Source organism: Pan troglodytes, chromosome 8, assembly GCF_028858775.2.
Source record: "Pan troglodytes isolate AG18354 chromosome 8, NHGRI_mPanTro3-v2.0_pri, whole genome shotgun sequence".
In the NCBI taxonomy this organism is placed as follows: domain Eukaryota; kingdom Metazoa; phylum Chordata; class Mammalia; order Primates; family Hominidae; genus Pan; species Pan troglodytes.
This window is the reverse complement of record NC_072406.2, coordinates 39586083-39606591: the sequence shown is the minus strand read 5'-3', so window position 1 is coordinate 39606591 and position 20509 is coordinate 39586083. Positions and strand designations below refer to the sequence as shown.

Genomic DNA, 20509 nt, shown 5'->3' with positions numbered 1-20509 from the left:
ACAGTGGGGACAATTTCCTCAAAAAGCTGAGAGTTTGTACTGTCAGTTGAAATTTTACATCCGTTGAAACTATCTTTGAAGAATGAGGTAAAATAAAGATACTCTAGGAAAAAAAGAAGTCAGCTATAACTCAACTACTAGGCAATTGTGTGTGTGTGTGTGTGTGTGTGTGTGTGTGTGTTTGAAACCAAAGTATTCCAAAGTCCATGTATTTCCTAGGTTAAAGTTGTTTAACTTGGGACTTTATTGAATATGGGTATTATCATTATAACTAGCCATTAAAATAAATAAAGATACTTCAGGAAAAAAAGAAGTCAGCCATAACTCAACTACTAGGCAATAATGTGTGTATGTGTGTGTGTGTGTTTGAAACCAAAGTGTGCCAAACTCCGTGTGTTTCCTAGGTTAAAGTTGTTCAACTTGGGACATTATTGAGTATGGATATTATCATTATAACTAGCCATTAAAAGAATAGACACAGTATATAACTTTTCAACAAGAAGCTTAAAAAGGGGAGTAAGAGAAAAATCCTAATCACGTGAAGCAGACAAGAAAGGAAGATAAAAACCCCAGAAAAATCCAGGGTAATAGGAAGTGCAAAATAAGATGTTAAAAACAAATACAAATATATAATCACAGTGAGAGTCATAAGAAGAGGCCATTCGTGGTGGCTCAGACCTATAATTCCAACACTTTGGGAGGCCAGGGCAGAAGGACTGCTTGAGGCCAGGAGTTAGGAACCAGCCTAGATGACATGGTGAGCCTCCTATCTCTACAAAAAAGAAGAATTAGCCAGGCAGATGGCATAAGCCTGTAGTACCAGCTACTCGGGAGCCTGAGGCAAGAGGATGGCTTGAGCCCAGAATGTTGAGGCTGCAGTGAGCTATGATCGCACCACTGCACTCCAGCCTGGGTGACAGAATGAGACACCGTCTCTAAAAACAAAAACAAAAACAAAAAGAAAGAAAGAAAGAAAGAAAATTAAAAATGTTAAAAGAATAAAATTGCAGTTAAAAGATAATAATTCCTGAACTAGATATAAACACAACAAAATCCGCCATATGTCATTAAAAGTGGCAAACATAGAACATAGCGAGTTTGAAAGTGCATGAATAGATTGGTCAGGCAAATACCTGAAAAAAGATGATACAGCTGCATGAGTACAAGATAAAAAGCAGAAAACATTGCATGGTGACAGATGGTTCAATTCACCAGGAAGTCACATACATAATTTTTGTTTACACTTAATAATTAACCATGTCAGAATATATAAGGCACAATTCACCAGAACAATGAAAAGATATTGACAAATCTGCCCTCAGAAGATTTTAAAACATCCTTCTTAGTAATTGATGGATGCAACAGACCAGGTAACAGGCTGCAGGCAGATTTGTGGAACATGCTTAACAAGCTTGTTCTAAGGAACATGTATAGTACATTGTACCAAAGCACACATAAACCACCGGTAAAAATGGATCAGACATCAAGCCATAAGTCTCAAGCACACTTCAAAGCCTCAATTATCATGGACTTGGGTCATTTCAGTATCATACCAGCCAAGATTCCTATGATCAAACAAAATGTGGCTTAAATGTTCATTCTCCTCTTTGAGGACCTACTGTAAAATCTTAGTTCATATTCTATCATGTGACAGGTTAAATCATATTTTCTGTAAACTCTTCCAAACCCTGTGGTTTTTGTTGCAGTTGGCCTATTACAAGGGTCTTTGCCCCAGTGGCAGCATTATAAAAGAAATTATGGAGTTTTCATAAGCTGTGGTGTAGTATTACTGCCCTATATTATTAATTATACACTGTTCGTAATATATTATTATCCTTGCACTTCCTCTCTAACGTCCAATTTCACCCCAGCTTTTGCGCTCCCCTCACCTCCAGTATCTCACTAAAATTTTCATAAAGGAATAAAGTTTGCTGCATTTTCAGGGTCAATCTAAATAACCCCACTCAGGTATAGGTGGTACTTGTAAAGACCTCACAGCCAGACACCAAAGATTGTGTTCCACTTGAGTGAAAATCACAGGGTTGACGATTGTCATGAGAACCCCCTATTCATGGACTTGCCTGGTTCTATTTGTCAGTGTTTTCTTAACATGAGTGACTCCATTTTGATTCTGACAACTTTCATAGCTCTCTTCGCTGAACCTTTCCTGTATTGTCCCAGAGATCGGCATAATGACCATTATGTAGTCAGGTATCAGAAAAGCTGTGTTTTTCACATGGACACAAAGAGGGGAACAACATACACTGGGGCCTGTTGTGGGGGGTTGAGGGGAGGGAGAGCATCAGGACAAATAGCTAACACATGCTGGGCTTCGTATTTAGGTGATGGGTTGATAGGTTCAGCAAGCCACCATGGCACACGTTTACCTATGTAACAAATCTGCACATTCTGCATATGTATCCTGGAACTTAAAGTAAAACAAAATTTTAAAAATTTTTGTAAAAAGAAAAGCCGTATTATTACTGTATCTGACATCAAAAGAACATGATATACTAAAACTGGAGAGTTACTGTTCCTGAGATAAAATTTAATGTAAAGCAAATTTACCTTCTATCCTATTTCAAGCATATGCTCAAAAAAATTAAGAACACATTGCCGGTTTTAATTAGTAAATATTTTGGTTTTAAAACTAAATTTGCTTCATTTTAAATTTCCATTTAGCCTGAAGGGGTGTCCAATCTTTTAGCTTCCCTGGGACACACATATGATGCACTAACACTAGCAATAGCTGATCAGCTAAAAAAAAAAAAAAAATTGCAAAAAGATCTCATAATTTTTTAAAGAGAGAGTCTTGCCCTGTCGTCCAGGATTGAGTGCAGTAGCAAGATCTCAGCTCAGCACAGCCTCCACCTTCTGGGTTCAAAGGATTCTCCTCCTCAGCCTCTGGAGTTGCTGGGATTACAGGCATGCGTCACCGCACCTGGCTAATTTTTGTATTTTTAGTACAGATAGGGTTTTGCCATATTGGCCAAGCTGGTCTCGAACTCCTGACCTCAAGTGATCTGCCAGCCTTGGCCTCCCAATAGTGCTGGGATTACAAGTGTGAGTCACCGCGCCCTACAAAGAGCTTATAATGTTTTAATATTTGTTGGGCAGCATTCAAAGTTGTCCTGGGCCACGGGAGCCCATGGGTTGAGACAGCATGATCTACAGCTTACTTTTCCCCAAATATTAAAACATACCATTAATTACCTTCCTTAATTTTAAGAAAATAGCCTTTTAGCCCATCAGAAGCCAATTTGAAAGAGAAGAGATATAGGTAAAAAGAGCCTAGGATAAACTGGGCATTAAATGTATCCCTGAGGGAAAACATTCCAGATTGAAATATACATCAGTAAGATTGCTTTTACTTGGCCCTACATTCTTATTTACAGGGTACTTACAGCACTGTAATAATAGAGAATTCAAAAACTATCTGAATAACTATTTTTAAAATTACTGTTATTCAAGCATTAAAAAAGCAAAACCAGGCCGGGCGTGGTGGCTCATGCCTGTAATCCCAGCACTTTGGGAGGCCGAGGCGGGCGGATAACGAGCTCGGGAGATCGAGACCACATCCTGGCTAACACGGTGAAACCCCGTCTCTACTAAAAATAGAAAAAATTAGCCAGGCGCTGTGGCGGGCGCCTGTAGTCCCAGCTACTTGGGAGGCTGAGGCAGAAGAATGGCGTGAACCCAGGAAAAGGAGCTTGCAGTGAGCCGAGATCGCGCCACTGCACTCCAGCTTGGGCAACAGAGCAAGACTCCCTCTCAAAAAAAAAAAAAAAAAAAAAAAAAAAAAGGCGAAACCAAAACAGCCTGTGTCCAGGGCTCCAAGCAATCAAGCAACAGGAATCTCAGAGAAAGAGATTGTCATGTTTTTCGTTTTCCTCTATTTTCCTGAAAATTCTGAAGGTCGCAGAGGTAGAGCTGAAAATCTAAGGTCACCAAGACTTAAGAAGGCATGGGATGGTGAAAGCTAGTTTTAATTATAGTGTTGACCTCAAGATCGACTGACCCAATAATCCTTATAGAAATGCAGTAGGAAGAACGTTTAACTTTTATTCATTTGCTGCTTGTGAACATTGATGCTTCGTGCCTGTTGGGGGGGTGGGGCATAGGAGGCCTCTTGGCGACAGCGAGGGGAGGGAGCACGAAGTCCAGGGGGGTCTCCATGAAGTCCGGGGACGGCAGCGGGAGCTCTGGGTACTCCAGGGCGGCATTGGTGGCTGTGGCGGCAGGAAGTAGTCGGGCGGGGCGGGGAAGACCCCGCTGCCTGTGCCCTTGGCCTTGGGGGGTGTGGCGGGGCTGCCACTGGTGTCCCAGGACCTCTGCACCGGAGGGGGTGGGGCAGGCTGGACTTGGGGCCTTGGGGGGCCGGGGGTGCTCCTGGCTCCTGGTGGTTCCCGAGGGCTGGCTTCTTATCCTGCAACCAAGCGACAGCAGCATTTATTATTTTAAAGTTTTTGAAATTTTAATTTATTGTTATTAATTAATGGGGACAGGGTCTCACTCTGTCACCCAGGCTGAGTGCATGGCGCGATCTGGGCTCACCACAACCTCGACCTCCTGAGCCATCCTCCCGCCTCAGTCTCCTGAGTAGCATTCTTTATTCTTGACAAAACAGCCCCAGTGGACAAGACCATGCCATAGATATGTGAGGTCTCTGTCTGCCGCCTGGGGGCCCCCGTCCCTCAGTCACTGAGAATCCTGGTTGTTCATGAGCTCATCTTTGCTCTGGAATAGGGAAATGACTCTAATTGGCCTTTATTATTATTATTATTACTATTATTATTGAGAGAGAGTTTTGCTCTGTCGCCCAGGCTGGAGTGCAGTGGCACCATCTTGGCTCTCTGCAACCTCCACCTCCTGGGTTTAAGCGATTCTCCTGCCTCAGCCTCCCGAGTAGCTGGGACTACAGGTGCTGGCTACCACGTCCAGCTAAGTTTGTATTTTTAGTGGAGATGGGGTTTCACCATGTTGGTCAGGCTGGTCTTGAGCTCCTGACCTCATGATCTGCCTGCCTCTGCCTCCCAAAGTGCTGGGATTACAGGCATGAGCCACCGCGCCTGGTCTTTTTTTTTTTTTTTTTTTTTTTTTGTGACAGGATCTCGCTGTGTCACGCATGCTGGAGTGCAGTGGTGCAAGCTCGACTCACTGCAACCTCTGCCTCTAGGGCTCAGTGATCCTCATGCCTCAGCCTCCCAAGTGGCTGGGATGACAAGCATGTGCCACCATGCCCAGCTAATTTTTGTATTTTTTGTAGAGATGGTTTTTTGCCATGTTGCCCAGGCTGGTCTCCAACTCCTGGGCTCAAGTGATCTGCCCACCTTGGCCTCCCAAATGCTGGAATTACAGGTGTGAGCCACCTCACCTGGACAGTTTACTTTTTCTCAACTGCATGAAAGTTGGCTGGTTCACCGGGTATAAAATGAGCCCTGTAGTCCCTATTATGACCTGTGTCTCAGATCGTGATGAGATCAAATGAGATACATATATGAGTTCTGAAAAGAAAAATCACCAGCGTGCTACTGGTAGAAACCAGAATGCCAAATTTGGCTAAAGTCTATTAGAGGCATAGCCCTTCCTCTGCCAATGCTGGAATACATTATAATAATTTGTATTTAGATAATGAAAGGTCCCCAGGCAGCTGGATTGAATCCCTCTGTTCTAGTGATAATTATCATCCAATTTACATTTCATCAGGGTTCCAGTTTATTTCTTCCTCTGCTTAATAGTTTCTTACCACTGAAGATTAAATCTGCAAATTTTTTTTCTAACAAAGTGCCTTGTGATTTAGTTTCTATTTTATTTAGTTTATTTACTTAGCATGATAAGCTAATTAACTGGCGATGTACTTTTTCCTTTTTAAAAAATTTCTGAACAGGCAGCTTGGGTATTGACGTTCACATATAGTTAAGTGATTTCTATTCTGGGATTCTTTTATTTCTTTCAGCATTTTTAAATGCTTTCCTTCAATTGGCACTACAAAAATAATGAAAATAATAACAGCTGAAGGTACATTGCCTGAGAAGCGCAGGCTTGAGAAGATAATGAGAACATTAAAGAAATACAACTTTTACAGGCCTGCAGTGGTTGTCAAAATTATAAGAAGTTCAATAAATACCAAGATTTAGTTGTTTTCATGACTGACTGATGGACAACATGAAGGGGTGAAAGAAGTGAAAAACTGCTAAAGTGAAGCACCCTGCCTGTCCTAGCTGGGTGATATGCTATTGTCACAGTTATTTAAGGTTGTTTTGAATCACACATGAGAAATAGTCAACAGAATTTATACAGTCAACTGAGAGGTTCTGAACTAGATTAGTAACTAAATCATGATTATTAGCTATGATTTTAAGATAGATTTAAGTGAATCCTCATTGATCTATTCGGTTGAAAAAATGTTATGGAGGATGTCATACCTATTGGCTATTATTTTACAATGTATTTTCTCCTCCATCACCCTGGGGATGTATGCAGGACATTAATGGGGAAAATAGAAAATGCAATCCATTTTTATCTTTTTTTCTTTTTTTATGACAAGGTATTTATCTGTCACATAGGCTGGAGTGCAGTGGTGTGATCACAGCTCACTGCAGCCTTGAAATCCTGGGCTCAAGAAATTCAAACACCTCAGCCACCCAAGTAGCTAGGACCACAGGTGCAAGCCACCATACCTGGCTAATTTTTTTATTTCTAGTAGATATGAGCCCTTGTTCTGTTGCCCAGGCTGGTCTGGAACTCCGGAGCTCAAGCAATTCTCCTGGGGGACGGCTGGATGGAATGTATGCCAGCTGCTTGCTGGTTTTACCTTCCATGTTTCAGCATGTGCCTGGGCCTCTTCGAGAACAGCACTGACAGAATCTGCAGCCTGGGGCATCTGTCCATTGGGCTGGGTGGTGCCATTTATAGGTCCTGAGAGGGAGGAAGTGAGAAAAGATGAGTGAACAAAGAATTTTCAACATTCTAGAAAGTTAACCTGAAAATACAAAGCAGTTTACATCTATAAAGCAAAGAAAGATACTTCCTAGCTACTTCTTACAAAAAAATAAAAATAAAGACAAAGCAAAGAAAACAATTCACAGGCATGACATGGTACACAAAACCTTATGAAAAAGCTGAGGTTCTGTGACAAAACTTTATATGAGATTCAGCAAAAGATTCAGGAAGGTGAGTACGGTATTTGATAAAGCCCACCGAGGAGGGTCTGGATTAACTGGGATTGTGGAGAGGAATAGTATGTTTTACTTTTGAAAATCTTTTGATAATTGAAGAATAAACATTGAAAGCCAATTTTCTTTCAAAAAAATTCCATTGTTGATTTCCCAAAAATGTATTTATCTAGTTTCATACCGTGCTGAGTACAGGAACAACTTTTGAACATTGTCCTTAACAAAGAATATATTGGGCTGGGCTTGGTGGCTCACGCCTGTAATCCCCACACATTGGGAGGCCGAGGTGGACAGATTACGAGGTCAAGAGTTTGAGACCATCCTGGCCAACATGGTGAAACCCTGTCTCTACTAAAAGTACAGAAATTAGCTGGGCATGGTGGCACATGCCTGTAGTCCCAACTACTCAGGAGGCTGAGGCAGGAATATCGCTTGAACCCGGCAGGTGGAGGTTGCAGTGAGCCAAGATCATGCCGCTGCTCTCCAACCTGGTGACGGGGCGAGACTTAGTCTCAACAACAACAACACAACAAAAAACAGATAAAAAACAACAACAACAAAGAGTACATTGGACACAGAAACAATAGACAGACATTTGGGCAAAATGTGCGGGTCTCTGAAATAATCTGGAATTAGAGGTGTTTTTTTTTGTTTGTTTGTTTTCCCCGAAAGTCCTGGTATTATGACTTTATTTTCTTGCCTTTTAATTTGTCTTTTTGACACAAAGCTTGACTCATGGAAGGTCTGCAGTTGTTACAGAATCAGATAGAGGAAGCTCTACGTTGATTTCTCAGCTCCTTAGAAAGGATCCCACCAAGGATGGCTGCCTCTCCACACCGGGGCTGTTTCTCCTTCAAGTGAATTGCTGCCCAGCCCACACCAGAAGGTCTTCCGCTCCTCTCCCTGTGAATGCAGAGATGCTTTAGCCATGCTCAGCACCACTGTTCTGTTTAATATTCACAAACTGCCTGTTTATTTCTTCAACTAGTTTTCTAGTAGTTTGAGAAACCCATTAATCTACATGACAACTCAAAGAATGACTTCAGGAAATTAGAAAAAAAAAACAACAAAAAAGGGGAAAGTTTGGCTTGGTTCTGGTGGCTGATTCCTGTAATCCCTGCCTGAGGGGAGGCCAAGACAGGCAGATCACTTGAGGTCAGGAGTTCGAGAACAGACTGGCCAATTTGGTGAAAGCCAGTCACTACTAAAAATACAAAAAATTTAGTCAGGCATCGTGACCCACACCTCTAATCCCAGCTACTCGGGAGGCTGAAGCAGGAGGATCACATGAACTCAGGAAGCAAGGGTTGCAGCGAGCTGACATCGCGACGTAGCATTCCAGCCTGGGTGACAGAATAAGACTCAGTCTCAAAAAAAAAGAATGATACTCAGGGGAAAACCGTGGGAAGGGGGAGAAAGATAAGAGACTACAAATTGGATTCCATGTGTACTGCTTGGGTGATGGGTGCAACAAAATCTCACAAATCTCCACTAAAGGAGTTACTCAATAACTAAATACTACCTGTGCCAAAAATTTATGAAAAGAAAAATTAAATTTTTTTAATTGTGAAAATTGAGGGTCATACTTTCAAGTTACAAAGGCACATCTATTATGAGGCTTAATTATTCTAATGTTTAAAGAAATGAAGAGAACAACCAGAGTTTAAATAGAAAAGCTGTCAGATATTTCGTCTACAGCAATGAAATCTGTAGCTTGCATTTTGTATTTTGAAACTTAGTTTTCAGCCAGCCTGGGGGAAGAAGATGAGGAAACAGAACTGAGCATTGGGGTAGGTAGGAGGAAAGTAAGAAACCAGCTGGACACAGCAGGGAAAGAAGAAGGGGTGAGGACTCGAGGCAGAGCCAGTCCTCCTGCTTGGGGCCTGGGCATAGGAAAGCAAACTCCAGGCAGGAGGAAGGAGCCCCAGGCTGTGGATGCCTCTGGGGGAATTTTGGGTCAGCAACGGCCAGAGGAGCTCCTGAACTTAAGCAGTATCTGCCACCTCCCTACCTTTGGGTGTCTTCTGGTGTACAATGTGCTGCTGTCAGGTCCCTCGCTGGCTCCCAAATTCGACTGGGCAGCCTCCAAAGCAGTGGAGTTGGTGCTACTGCTATCTCCACTTTGTGGATCTCAGAGATGCAGGATGGCTTCTCCCACCACACCCTTAGCTGGCCCCATTTGTGGTTGGCATTGTGGGACAGCGTGTTCGGGGCAACTCTGCTCCTGTATATTGCGGGCTGCGTCTGCGCTGTCTGCACACTCATAGACGTCAGAGCCACAGGCTGGCTCTGCAGAACCCTTGTGCCGGCCCTGACTGGGGCTGGCTTTGGTGCACATGCGACAGTTCAGTGTGGTCCCCATGGGGCACTCCTGCTCTTCTTGGGCAGCTTGGGCCTTTGGTTGCCCCCAAGTGTGCAGAGCTCAACACCTATCGTCTCTTGCTGGCAAAAGTATTGCTAGCACAAGCAGTCCTGGGCCACGGGGCGGCACTGCGCTAGCAGCATGCACCCCATATCACCCCCATACTCTGAGCTGACTTGTCTGCTAAAAAATCCTGCCAACCTGTCCAGTTTATTTTAGAAAGGCCTGGATGCAACAAGCCTGAGAGCTGTGACTGGGGCAGGAGAGAGCACAGATTCATCCTCCTTCCACCACTGCCTAACAACTGAAGACCACCAACTGAGGACCACCACCTGAAGAGAAACAACTGAGGGTACCAACTGAGGGCACTAACCGAAGGCAACCAATGAGAACACCCACTGAAGGCCACCAAGTGAAGGCCAGTTGCCCTGCCAACCAGACCGCATCCTGGTTCAGAGGAAACAATCAGGTCCAGAATCCCCTGCATGCATCCCTACAGACTTGGAACTTGAGAGCACAGGCACATGGCTCACAAGGCCCCGCCCTGCCAGCAGCCCCGCCCCACCTTTCATTCATTGCTGCATGCTAGGAACTTTCAGGTTTCTCACTGTGAAGAACTTCCTAGGGATCATCACCTTACAATGAATGATGCTAAAATTACTGAAACCAAATCTGCTTCATGCAATGTCTGGGATTCATAAAACCCCCTTTCCCCCATAATCTCTGAAATATTAACAAACTAGAAATAAGAGAGATTTCTGCAGGTGCTTTCAGAAAAAAACTTTGCCATGAACGAAGCCTACTCTATAATATCAAGTAATATTTCATATATACACATATATAACAAATCCACATATGTCCCATTTACATTTTTGAAAATAACACACATGTTCAATCAAATTAAGAAGACTAACAAGAAATTTTCTAACATGTAAACACTAAGTACATCAGATTTTTCTAATGATCACTTTGATAGAGCAATTTAGAATCTGTGGTTTCATAACACCAAGACACCAAGAGGATTATGTAAGAGAAAACCACAACATAATACAAAATTTTCAATGTGATCATCATTTCTACTTTCAACTAAAAATTACCCAGTGAATGCATTGTGAACTGCTTTGTGACTCTGGTGATCTATTTATTCTTTCTGATTATTGGTTTGATTGTCTAAGATATATGAGTATCACCAATCTTATGAACTCACTCTAAAAGTTAGATGAGAAAAAATAATCCTCCTTCTCCATATACTGAACACTTAAACAATTATAGGTATTGTGTCCAGATTTTTGCACACTCACCTTATAGAAGCCTCATAGAAACACTGTTTTAAGTTACAAGCATTTTGCCATGGTTTTTACACACTTACCTTATGGAAGCTTCATAGCAATCACATCTTATATAGATGAGAAAACTGAGGCTCTTCTCAAGTTAAGCAGTATCCGTTGCCACCCTACCTGGGGTATCTTCTGGTTGCCAATGTACTGCTGTCAGGTCCGTCACTGGATCCCAAATTCTACTGGGCAGGCTCCAAAGCAGTGGAGTCTGGCACTACTGCCACCTCCACCTCGTGGATCGCAGAGCTGCAGGACGGCTTCACCCACCGCACCCTGAGATAGCCCCGCTTGTGGCTGGTATTGGGGGACAGCGTGTTCAGGGCTCCTCTGCTCCTGTATATCACAGCCTGTGCCTTCTCCGTCTGCACACTGGTAGACATCAGAGCCACAGGCTGGCTCTGCAGAACCCTTCTGCCAGCCCTGACTGGGGCTGACTTTGGTGCACTTGTGACAGTTCAGTGTGGTCCCCATGGGGCACCCCTGCTCTTCTCAGGCAGCTTGGACCTTCGCTTGCCCCCAAGTCTGCAGAGCTCAACAACTATTGCCTCTTCCTTGCAAAGGCATGTCTGGCACAGGCAGCCCTGGGCCATGGGGCGGCACTGTGCTAGCAACCTGCACCCTACACCCCGCGTCACCCCCATATCCTGAGCTGATTTGTCTGCTAAGAAAAACCTGCCAACATCTCTGGTTTATTTTAGGAGGGCCTGGGGGCAACAAGCCTGGGAGCTGTGACTGGGGAAGGAGAGAGCACAAACGGATTCATCCTCCTTCCACCACTGCCCAACAATTGAAGACCACCAACTGAAGAGAAACAACTGAGGGTACCAACTGAGTGCACTAACCGAAGGCAACCAATGTGGGCATCCACTGAAGGCCACCAAGTGAAGGCCAGTTGCCCAGCCAACCAGACCACATCCTGGTTCAGAGGAAACAATCAGGTCCAGAATCCCCTGCATGCATCCCCACAATCCTGGAACTTGAGAGCACAGGCATATGGCTCGCAAGGCCCCGCCCTGCCAGCAGCCCCACCCCACCTTTCATTCATGCTGGCTGCTGGCAGCTTTCAGGTTTCTCACTGTGATGAAGTTCCTAGGGATCATCACCTTACAATGAATGATGCTAAAATTACTGAAACCAAATCTGCCTCATGCAGTGTCTGAGATTCATAGAACCGCCATTTCTCCATAATCTCTGAAACATCAACAAACTAGAAATAAGAGAGATTTCTGCAGGTGCTTTCAGAAAAAACATTGCCATGAGCTAAGCCTACTCTCTAATTGAAGTTATATTTCATATTTATACATATATATCCCATTCACATATATTCGATTTACATTTTTGAAAATGACACACATGTTCAATCAAATTAACAAGATTAACAGAAGAAAGTTTACAAAATTTACACAGAAAGTTCATCACATTTTTCTAATAATCATTTTGATAGAGCAGCTTAGAATCTATGCTTTCAACAAAGCAAGAAGCTTACGTAAGAGAAAACCACCACAAAACAAGATTTTCAATGTGATCATCATTGCTACTGTTAACTAGAAATTACCCAGTAAATGCATTGTGAGCTGCTTTGTGACTATGGTGATTTATCTAGTCTTTCTGATCATTGGTTTGATTGTCTAAGAAATAGGAGTATCCCCAATTTTATAAACTTGGTCTAAAAATTTGTAGTCTACAAAGGAGAGAAAGATAATCCACTTTATCCACATATTGAACACTTACAAAATAGTAGACATTTTGTCCAGACTTTTACACACTTACCTTATAGAAGCCTCATAATAACCCTCTCTTTTAAATTACAAGCATTTTGCCATGGTTTTTACACACTTACCTTATGGAAGCCTCGTAACAATCACATCTTCTATAGATGAGCAAACTGAGGCTCAGATGAGTTAAAAACACATTCACCATCACATCATAAAGAGTGATGGAACTGGGATTCAAATCCAGTTTTCTCTAACGCCAAAAATGGTGCAATTTAAGGAGGACCAAATTATACCCAGAACATGGAGAGATGAGAACATGTGGATTCTCTTTTCTACCCCCTTGTGTGTGAATTTCAGTGGCTTGCACTGCCTCAGAACAATCCTAAACTCCCTCCCAGGTTTTCTTGCTGTGGTTCCCTTTTCCTTGAGGATGATGAGGAATCTGCATATTTAGACCACAAGCATCACCTTTTAACAGGTGTGTTGATCACGAGATGAAATTTGCTAGGCCATATGTTACTAAATGTGAATTGTCCAGCTTCTCTGCAATACATAAAGGTGCTATTCCATGTAAAAATCATAATATCCACTGAATTTGTGCAGAAAGCTTTGGAACTACGCTGCAGGAGCATCTTACTGACAGTTGTGCAGCAAGACCAGCCAAAACACACAAAGCAGGAACACCTCCTAAGGCCAGGTGTGGTGGTTCTTGCCTGTCATCCCAACAAAGTGGGAGGCCAATGTGGGTGAATCACTTGAGACCAGGGGTTTGAGACCAGCCTGGGCAACATAGTGAGACCCTGTCTCTATGAGAAATCATTTTTTATTATTAGAATCAAGAAGAGTACCTCTAACCCTCAGCCATTACTTTAGGAGAGAGAGCTCTGCTCTACAACGAAAAATATGAAATTGGGAGTCCCAATATGGCTACTTAAGTTTAATACAAGAGCTGTCGCATATTTCCTCTACCGTAATGAAATCTGTAGCATACATTTTGTAATCTGAAATCTTAGTTTTGACCAGCCTAAGAAAAGAAGAAGAGGGCCCAGAAGTGAGCACTTGGACAGGGCAAGGGAAAGTAACCGGCTGGATGCAACAGGGAAAGAAGAAGGGGTGGGGAGTCGAGCCAGAGCAAGTCCTCCTGCTTGGGCCTAGGCCTGGGCCTAGGAAAGTGAACTAGGGCAGGAGGGAGGAGCCCTAGGCTGTGGGTGCCTCTGGGAGGAACCATGGGTGAGCAACTGCCAAAGGAGTTCCTAAGGCCAAGCGGTATCTGTAGTCTCCCTACCTTTTGGCGTCTTCTGGTCGTCATGACTGCTGAATCAAACTGGGCAGGAGCCAAAGCAGTGGAGTCTGGCGCTACTCCCACCACTACCTCGTGGATCTCAGAGCTGCAGGACTGCTCCAAACACCGCATCCTGAGCTGGCCCCGCTTGGGGTGGCATTAAGGGACAGCTTGTTCCGGGTGCCTCTGCTCCTCTGTGCTGGGGCCTGCGCCTCTGCTGGCCGCCGACTCATAGATGTCAGAGCCTCAGGACGGCTCTGCAGAAGCCCTGTGAGGGCCCTACCTGGGGCTGGCTTTGGTGCACATGCGACAAGTCAGCGTGGTCCCCATGGGGCACCTCTGCTCTTCTCGGGCTGCTTGGTCCTTCCTTGTCCCCACGCCTGCAGAGCTGAGCACCTGCCTCCTCTCCTCAGGAAAGGCAACCGAATGCCACCAACTGAAGGCACCCACTGAAGGCACTAACTGAAGGCCGGTTGCCCTGCCAACCAGATCGTGTCCTGCTCAGGAGGAACCAATCAGGCCTTCAGTTCCCTCCACGCACCGCCCTTCCGTTTATGATGTGGGAGTCCAAGCACTGGCTCACAAGGCCCCGCCCCCACAGCGGCCCCGTCCCCACAGCAGCCCGCCCCACCTTTCATTTATTAGTAGCTTGTAGCAACTTTCAGATTTCCTCACTGTGAATTATGAATATGAATGATGCGGAAATTACTGTACACTAATGTGCCTCATGCAGTATCTGACATTCAAACATCCCCTTTGCCCCGTCGCGACTGATTTTTTTGGAAACTAGAAATAATACAAATTTCGGCAGGTGTTTTCAGAAGAAAACATTGCCATGAGCTAAGATTGCTCTATGATGTCAAGTCTTATTTCATATATCAATACATATTCATATTCATAATCCAAAATGCACATATTCAATCAAATTAACAAGACTAACAGTGGAAATTTTCTAAAATTTATACACTAAGTGATTCACATTTTTCTAATGAACACTTTTATAGAGCAACTTAGACTCTATGGTTTCCACAAATGAAGAGGCTCATGGAAGAGAAAACCACCATGTAATACAAGATTTTCAATGTGATCATCATTGCTACTTTTAAGTAGCAATTACCCAGTAAATATATTGTGAACTGCTTTGTGAGTATGGTGATTTATTTAAACTTGCTGGTCCTTTGATTATCTTAAAAATATGAATAATGCCAATTGTATAAACTTGTTCTAAAAATAAAAGGAGAGAAAAATAATCCTCCACCTTCATATATTGTACAATTACAAAATTAAAGGCATTGTGTCCAGATTTTTACACACTTACCTTATTGAAGCCTCATAACAACCTGTCTTTTAAATTACAGGCATTATTCCCAGATTTTTACACACTAAACTAATACAAGCCTCATAAGAATCCTTTCTTTTATAGATGAGCAAACTGAGGCTCAGAGGATTTAAAAACTCATTCACCATCACTTTGTGGTGAGTGTTGGAACTGGGATACAAATCCAATTCTCTCTGACCCCAAAGGTGGTGCACCTTCATGAAGACCCAATTATACCCTCCACACGGAGGGATCAAGACATGTGGATTCCCTTGCTCTGCCTTCTTATGGGTGAATTTCAATGGCTTTCACGGCCTGAGAACAATCCTAAACTCCCTCCCTGGTTGCCTGCAGTGGACATCACTTCTTCTTTTTCATGATTAGGAATCTGCATCTTTGGACCACAAGCATCTATAAACAGTTGTTTTGATCAAGAAACAAAATTTTCTAGGCCTTAGGTTACTAACTGTGAATTGTCTAGCTTCTCTGCAGTAAACAAAAGGGCTCTTCCATGTAAAAATATCACAGGATCCACTGAATTTGTGCAGAAAGCTTTGGAACCATACTGCAGGAGCATCTTACTGACAGCTGTGCAGGAAGATTAGCCCAAGACACACAAAGCTAGAGCACCTCCAAAGGTGAGGTGTGGTGGTTCCTGCTTATCATGCCAGCAAAGTGGGAGGCCAAGATGGGTGGATCAGTTGAGGCCAGGAGTTTGAGACAAGCCTGGGCAACACAGTGAAACCCTGTCTGTACAAAAAATCATTTATTATTATTAGAATCAAGAAGATTACCTCTGACCCTCTGACATTGCTTTAGGAGAGAGGGCTCTGGTCTAGAACTCAAGATATGAAATTATGAGTCCCAATGTGGCTACTTAAGTTTAAATACAACAGCTGTCAGACATTTCCTCTACAGCAATGAAATCTATAGCATACATTTTGTATCCTAAAAATGTGGTTTTCAGACAGCCTAGGGGAAGAAGTGGAGTGTCCAGAACTGGGCATTGGGGTAGGTAGGAGGAAAGAAACTGGCTGCACACAGCATGGAAAAAAGAAGGGGTGGGGAGGTGAGGCAGAGCTAGTCCTCCTGCTTGAGGCCTGGGCTTAGGATAGCAAACTAGGGGCAGGAGGCAGGAGCCCCAGGCTTTGAATGCCTCTGGGGGAACTTTGGGCCAGCAGCAGCCAGAGGAGCTCCTAAACTTAAGTGGTATCCGAAGCCTCCCTACCTTTGTGTGTCTTCTGGTGGCCAATGTGCTGCAGTCAGGAACCTCGATGGCTCCCAAATTCGATTGGGCAGGCTCCAAAGCAGTGGGGTCCGGTGCTACTACCACCTCTACTTCGTGGATCTCAGAGCTGCAGGACGGCTTCTCCCTCCGCACTCTTAGCTGGCTCCGCTTGTGGCTGGCATTGGGGGACAGCGTGTTCAGGGTGCCTCTGCTCCTATATATCGCGGCCTGCACCTTCGCTGTCTGCATACTCATAGACATCAGAACCTCAGGCTGGCTCTGCAGAACCCTTGTGCCGGCCCTGACTGGGGCTGGCTTTGGTGCACATGCGACAGTTCAGTGTGGTCCCCATGGGGCACCTCTGCTCTTCTCGGGCTGCTTGGGCCTTCTCTTGCCCCCAAGTCCGCAGAGCTCAACACCTATCACCTCTTCCCGGCAAAGGTATGGCTGGCACGGGCAGCCCTGGGCCATGGGGCGGCACTGCACTAGCAGCCCGCACCTTGCATCACCCCTGTACCCTGAGCTGACTTGTCTGCTAAAAAAACTTGCCAACCTGTCTGGTTTATTTTAGAAGGGTCCGGATGCAACAAGCCTGAGAGCTGTGTCTGGGGGAGGAGAGAGCACAAACGGATTCATCCTCCTTCCACCACTGCCCAACAACTGAAGACCACCAACTGAGGACCACCAACTGAAGAGAAAGAACTGAGGGTAGCAACTGAGGGCACTAACCGAAGGCAACCAATGAGGGCACCCACTGAAGGCCACCAAGTGAAGGCCAGTTGCTGTGCCAACCAGAACACATCCTGGTTCAGAGGAAACAATCAGGTCCAGAATCCCCTGCATGCATCCCCAGAACCCTGGAACTTGAGAGCACAGACACATGGCTCACAAGGCCCCTCACTGCCAGCGGCCCTGCCCCCCTTGCATTCATTGCTGGCTGCTAGGAACTTTCAGGTTTCTCACTGTGAAGAAGTTCCTAGGGATCATCACCTTACAATGAATGATACTAAAATTACTGAAACCAAATCTGCCTTACGCAGTGTCAGGGATTCATAGAATCCCCTTTCCCCCATAATCTCTGAAACATTAACAAACTAGAAATAAGAGAGATTTCTGCAGGTACTTTCACAAAAAAAACATTGCCATGAGCTAAGCCAACCCTATAATGTCAAGTCATATTTCACATATTCATATATATATTCAATGCGCATACATTTGATTTACATTTTTGAAAACAACACACATGTTCTATCAAATTAACAAGACTAACAAGAAATTTTCTATAATTTACACACTAAGTATGTCACATTTTTCTAATGATCACTTTGATAGAGCAGCTTAGAATCTATCCTTTCAACAAAGCGAGAGGCTTATGTAAGAGGAAGCCACTACAAAATATGAGATTTTCAGTGTGACAATCATTGCTACTTTTAACTAGAAATTACCCAGTAAATGTATTGTGAACTGCTTTGTGACTATTGTGCTTTATTTAGTCTTTCTAATCCTTGGTTTGATTATCTCAAAAATATGAGATCTCCAATTTTATAAAATTGCCCTAAATATTAAATGAAAGATAATCCTCCTTCTCCACATATTGAACCTTTCAGGTTTCTCACTGTGAAGAAGTTCCTAGGGATCATCAACTTACAATGAATGATGCTAAAATTACTGAAACCAAATCTGCCTCACGCAGTGTCTGGGATTCGTAGAACCCTCTTCCCCCCGTAATCTCTGAAACATTAACAAACTAGAAATAAGAGAGATTTCTGCAGGTGCTTTCAGAAAAAACTTTGCCATGAGCTGAGCCTACTCTATAATGTCAAGTCATATTTCATATATTCATATATATATTCAATACACATATATTAGATTTACATTTTTTAAAATAACACACATGCTCAATCAAATTAACAAGGTTAACATAAGTTTTCTAAAATGTACGCACTAAGTATATCACATTTTGCTAATAATCACTTTGATAGAGCAGCTTAGAATCTATGGTTTCAACAAATCAAGAGGCTTTCATATGAGAAAACCACCACACAATATAAGATTTTCAATGTGGTAATCATTGCTACTTTTAACTAGAAATTACCCAGTAAGTGTATGTTGAACTGCTTTGTGACTATTGTGATTTAGTTAGTCTTTCTAATCCTTGGTTTGATTATCTCAAAAATATGAGTATCGCCTATTTTATAAACTTGCCCTAAAAATTAAATGAGAGAAAGAGAATCCTCATTCTCCAGATATTGAACACTTACAAAATTGTAGACATTGTATCCAGATTTTTACACACTTGCCTTATAGAAGCCTGATAACAACCCTCTCTTTTAAATTACAAGCATTTTGCCATGGTTTTTACACACTTACCTTATGGAAGCCTCATAACAATCACATCTTTTATAGATTAGCAAACTGAGGCTCAGACAAGTTAAAAACAAATTCACCGTCACTTCATAAAGAGCGATGGAACTGGGATTCAAATCCAGTTTTCTCTGTCGCCAAAAATGGTGCATGTTAAGGAGAACCAAGTTATACCCAGAACATGGAGGGGTCAAAACACGTGGATTCTCTTTTCTACCCCCTCATGTGTGAATTTCAATGCCTTGCACTGCCTCAGAGCAATCCTAAACTCCCTCCCAGGTTGGCTTGCAGTGGTTCCCTTTTTCTTGGGGATGATGAGGAATCTGCATATTTAGACCACAAGCATCACCTTTTAACAGGTGTGGTGATCACGAAATGAAATTTGCTAGGCCATATGTTACTAAGTGTGAATTGTCCAGCTTCTCTGCAATAAATAAAGGGGCTATTCCACGTAAAACATCACCGCATCCACTGAATTTGTGTGGGAAGATTTGGAACTATACGGCAGGAGCATCTTACTGACAGCTGCGCAGGAAGACCAGCCAAAACACACAAAGCAGGAGCAGCTCCCAAGGCCAGGTGTGGTGGTTCTTGCCTGTCATCCCAACAAAATGGGAGGCCAATGTGGGTGAATCACTTGAGGTCAGGGTTTGAGACCTTCCTGGAGAACACAGTGATACCCTGTCTTTACAAAACATAATTTCTTTTTATTAGAATGAGGAAGAGTACCTCTAACCCTCAGCCATTACTTTAGGGGAGAGAGCTCTGCTCTAGAACTCAAGATGTGAAATTGGGAGTCCCAATGTGGCTACTTAAGCTTAAATACAAGAGCTGTCAGACATTTCCTCCACCATAATGAAATCGGTGGCATCCAGTTTGTATTTTGAAAACTTAGTTTTTGGCCAGCCTAGGAAAAGAAGAGGGCCCAGAAGTGGGTATTTGGGCAGAGCAATGAAAAGTAACTGGCTGGATGCAACAGGGAAAGAAGGAGTGGGGAGTCGAGTCAGAGCAAGTCCTCCTGCTTGGGGCAGGGGATAGGAAAGCGAACTAGGAGCAGGAGGGAGGAGCCCTAGGCTGTGGATGCCTCTGGGGGTACCTTGGGTGAGCAAGGCCAGAGGAGCTCCTAAGACCAAGAGGTATCTGTCGCCTCCCTACCTTTTGGCGTCTTCGGGTCGCCAATGTGCTGCTAGTCAAGGCTCCTGAATCAGACTGGGCAGGCTCCAAAGCAGTGGAGTCTGGCGCTACTCCCACCGCCACCTCGTGGATCTCAGAAAGGCTCCAAACACCGCACCCTCAGCTGGCCCTGCTTGGGGCTGGCATTGGGGGACAGCGTGTTCCGGGCGCCTCTTCTCCTCTGTGCTAGGGCCTTCGCCTTTGCTGGCTGCCCACTCATAGATGTCAGAGCCGCAGGAAGGCTCCGCAGAAGCCCTGTGCGGGCCCTGCCTGGGGCTGGCTTTGGTGCACATGCGACAGGCCAGCGTGGTCCCCATGGGACACCTCTGTTCTTCTCGGGCAGCTTGGGCCTTCGCTTGCCCCCACGCCTGCAGAGCTGAGCACCTGCCACCTCTCCCCGGGAAAGGCAACCAAATGCCACCAACGGAAGGCACCCACTGAAGGCACTAACTGAAGGCCGGTTGCCCTGCCAGCCAGATCGTGTCCTGCTTAGGAGGAACCAATCAGGCCTTGAGTTCCCTCCACGCGCCGCCCTTCCATTTGTGATGTGGGAGT

At 44.1% G+C, this 20509-nt stretch overlaps 1 protein-coding gene across 8 annotated transcripts; it reads right to left on the bottom strand.

Annotated features, from left to right (window-relative positions):
* Positions 1-4037: 4037 nt before the first annotated feature.
* On the bottom strand, positions 4038-20489 carry LOC101058432 (amyloid beta A4 precursor protein-binding family B member 1-interacting protein-like). Of its 8 annotated transcripts, none has more exons than XM_063781517.1 (5): positions 19937-20489; positions 9187-16592; positions 7876-8078; positions 6681-6918; positions 4038-4426 (listed from the first exon to the last, which is right to left on the bottom strand). In XM_063781517.1, the coding sequence occupies exons 3-5, from the start codon at positions 7910-7912 to the stop codon at positions 4066-4068; spliced, it is 636 nt and encodes a 211-aa protein (XP_063637587.1). In that variant the 5' UTR covers positions 7913-8078; positions 9187-16592; positions 19937-20489; the 3' UTR covers positions 4038-4065. The 8 variants fall into 8 exon arrangements, with proteins under 8 accessions (XP_063637587.1, XP_063637589.1, XP_016818299.2 ...); XM_063781519.1 differs by lacking the exon at positions 19937-20489 and adding an exon at positions 8421-8518 and having other exon boundaries at positions 6815-6918; positions 9187-14961; XM_016962810.4 differs by lacking the exon at positions 19937-20489 and adding an exon at positions 8421-8518 and having other exon boundaries at positions 13875-14396.
* Between the last annotated feature and the right edge of the window lie 20 nt (positions 20490-20509).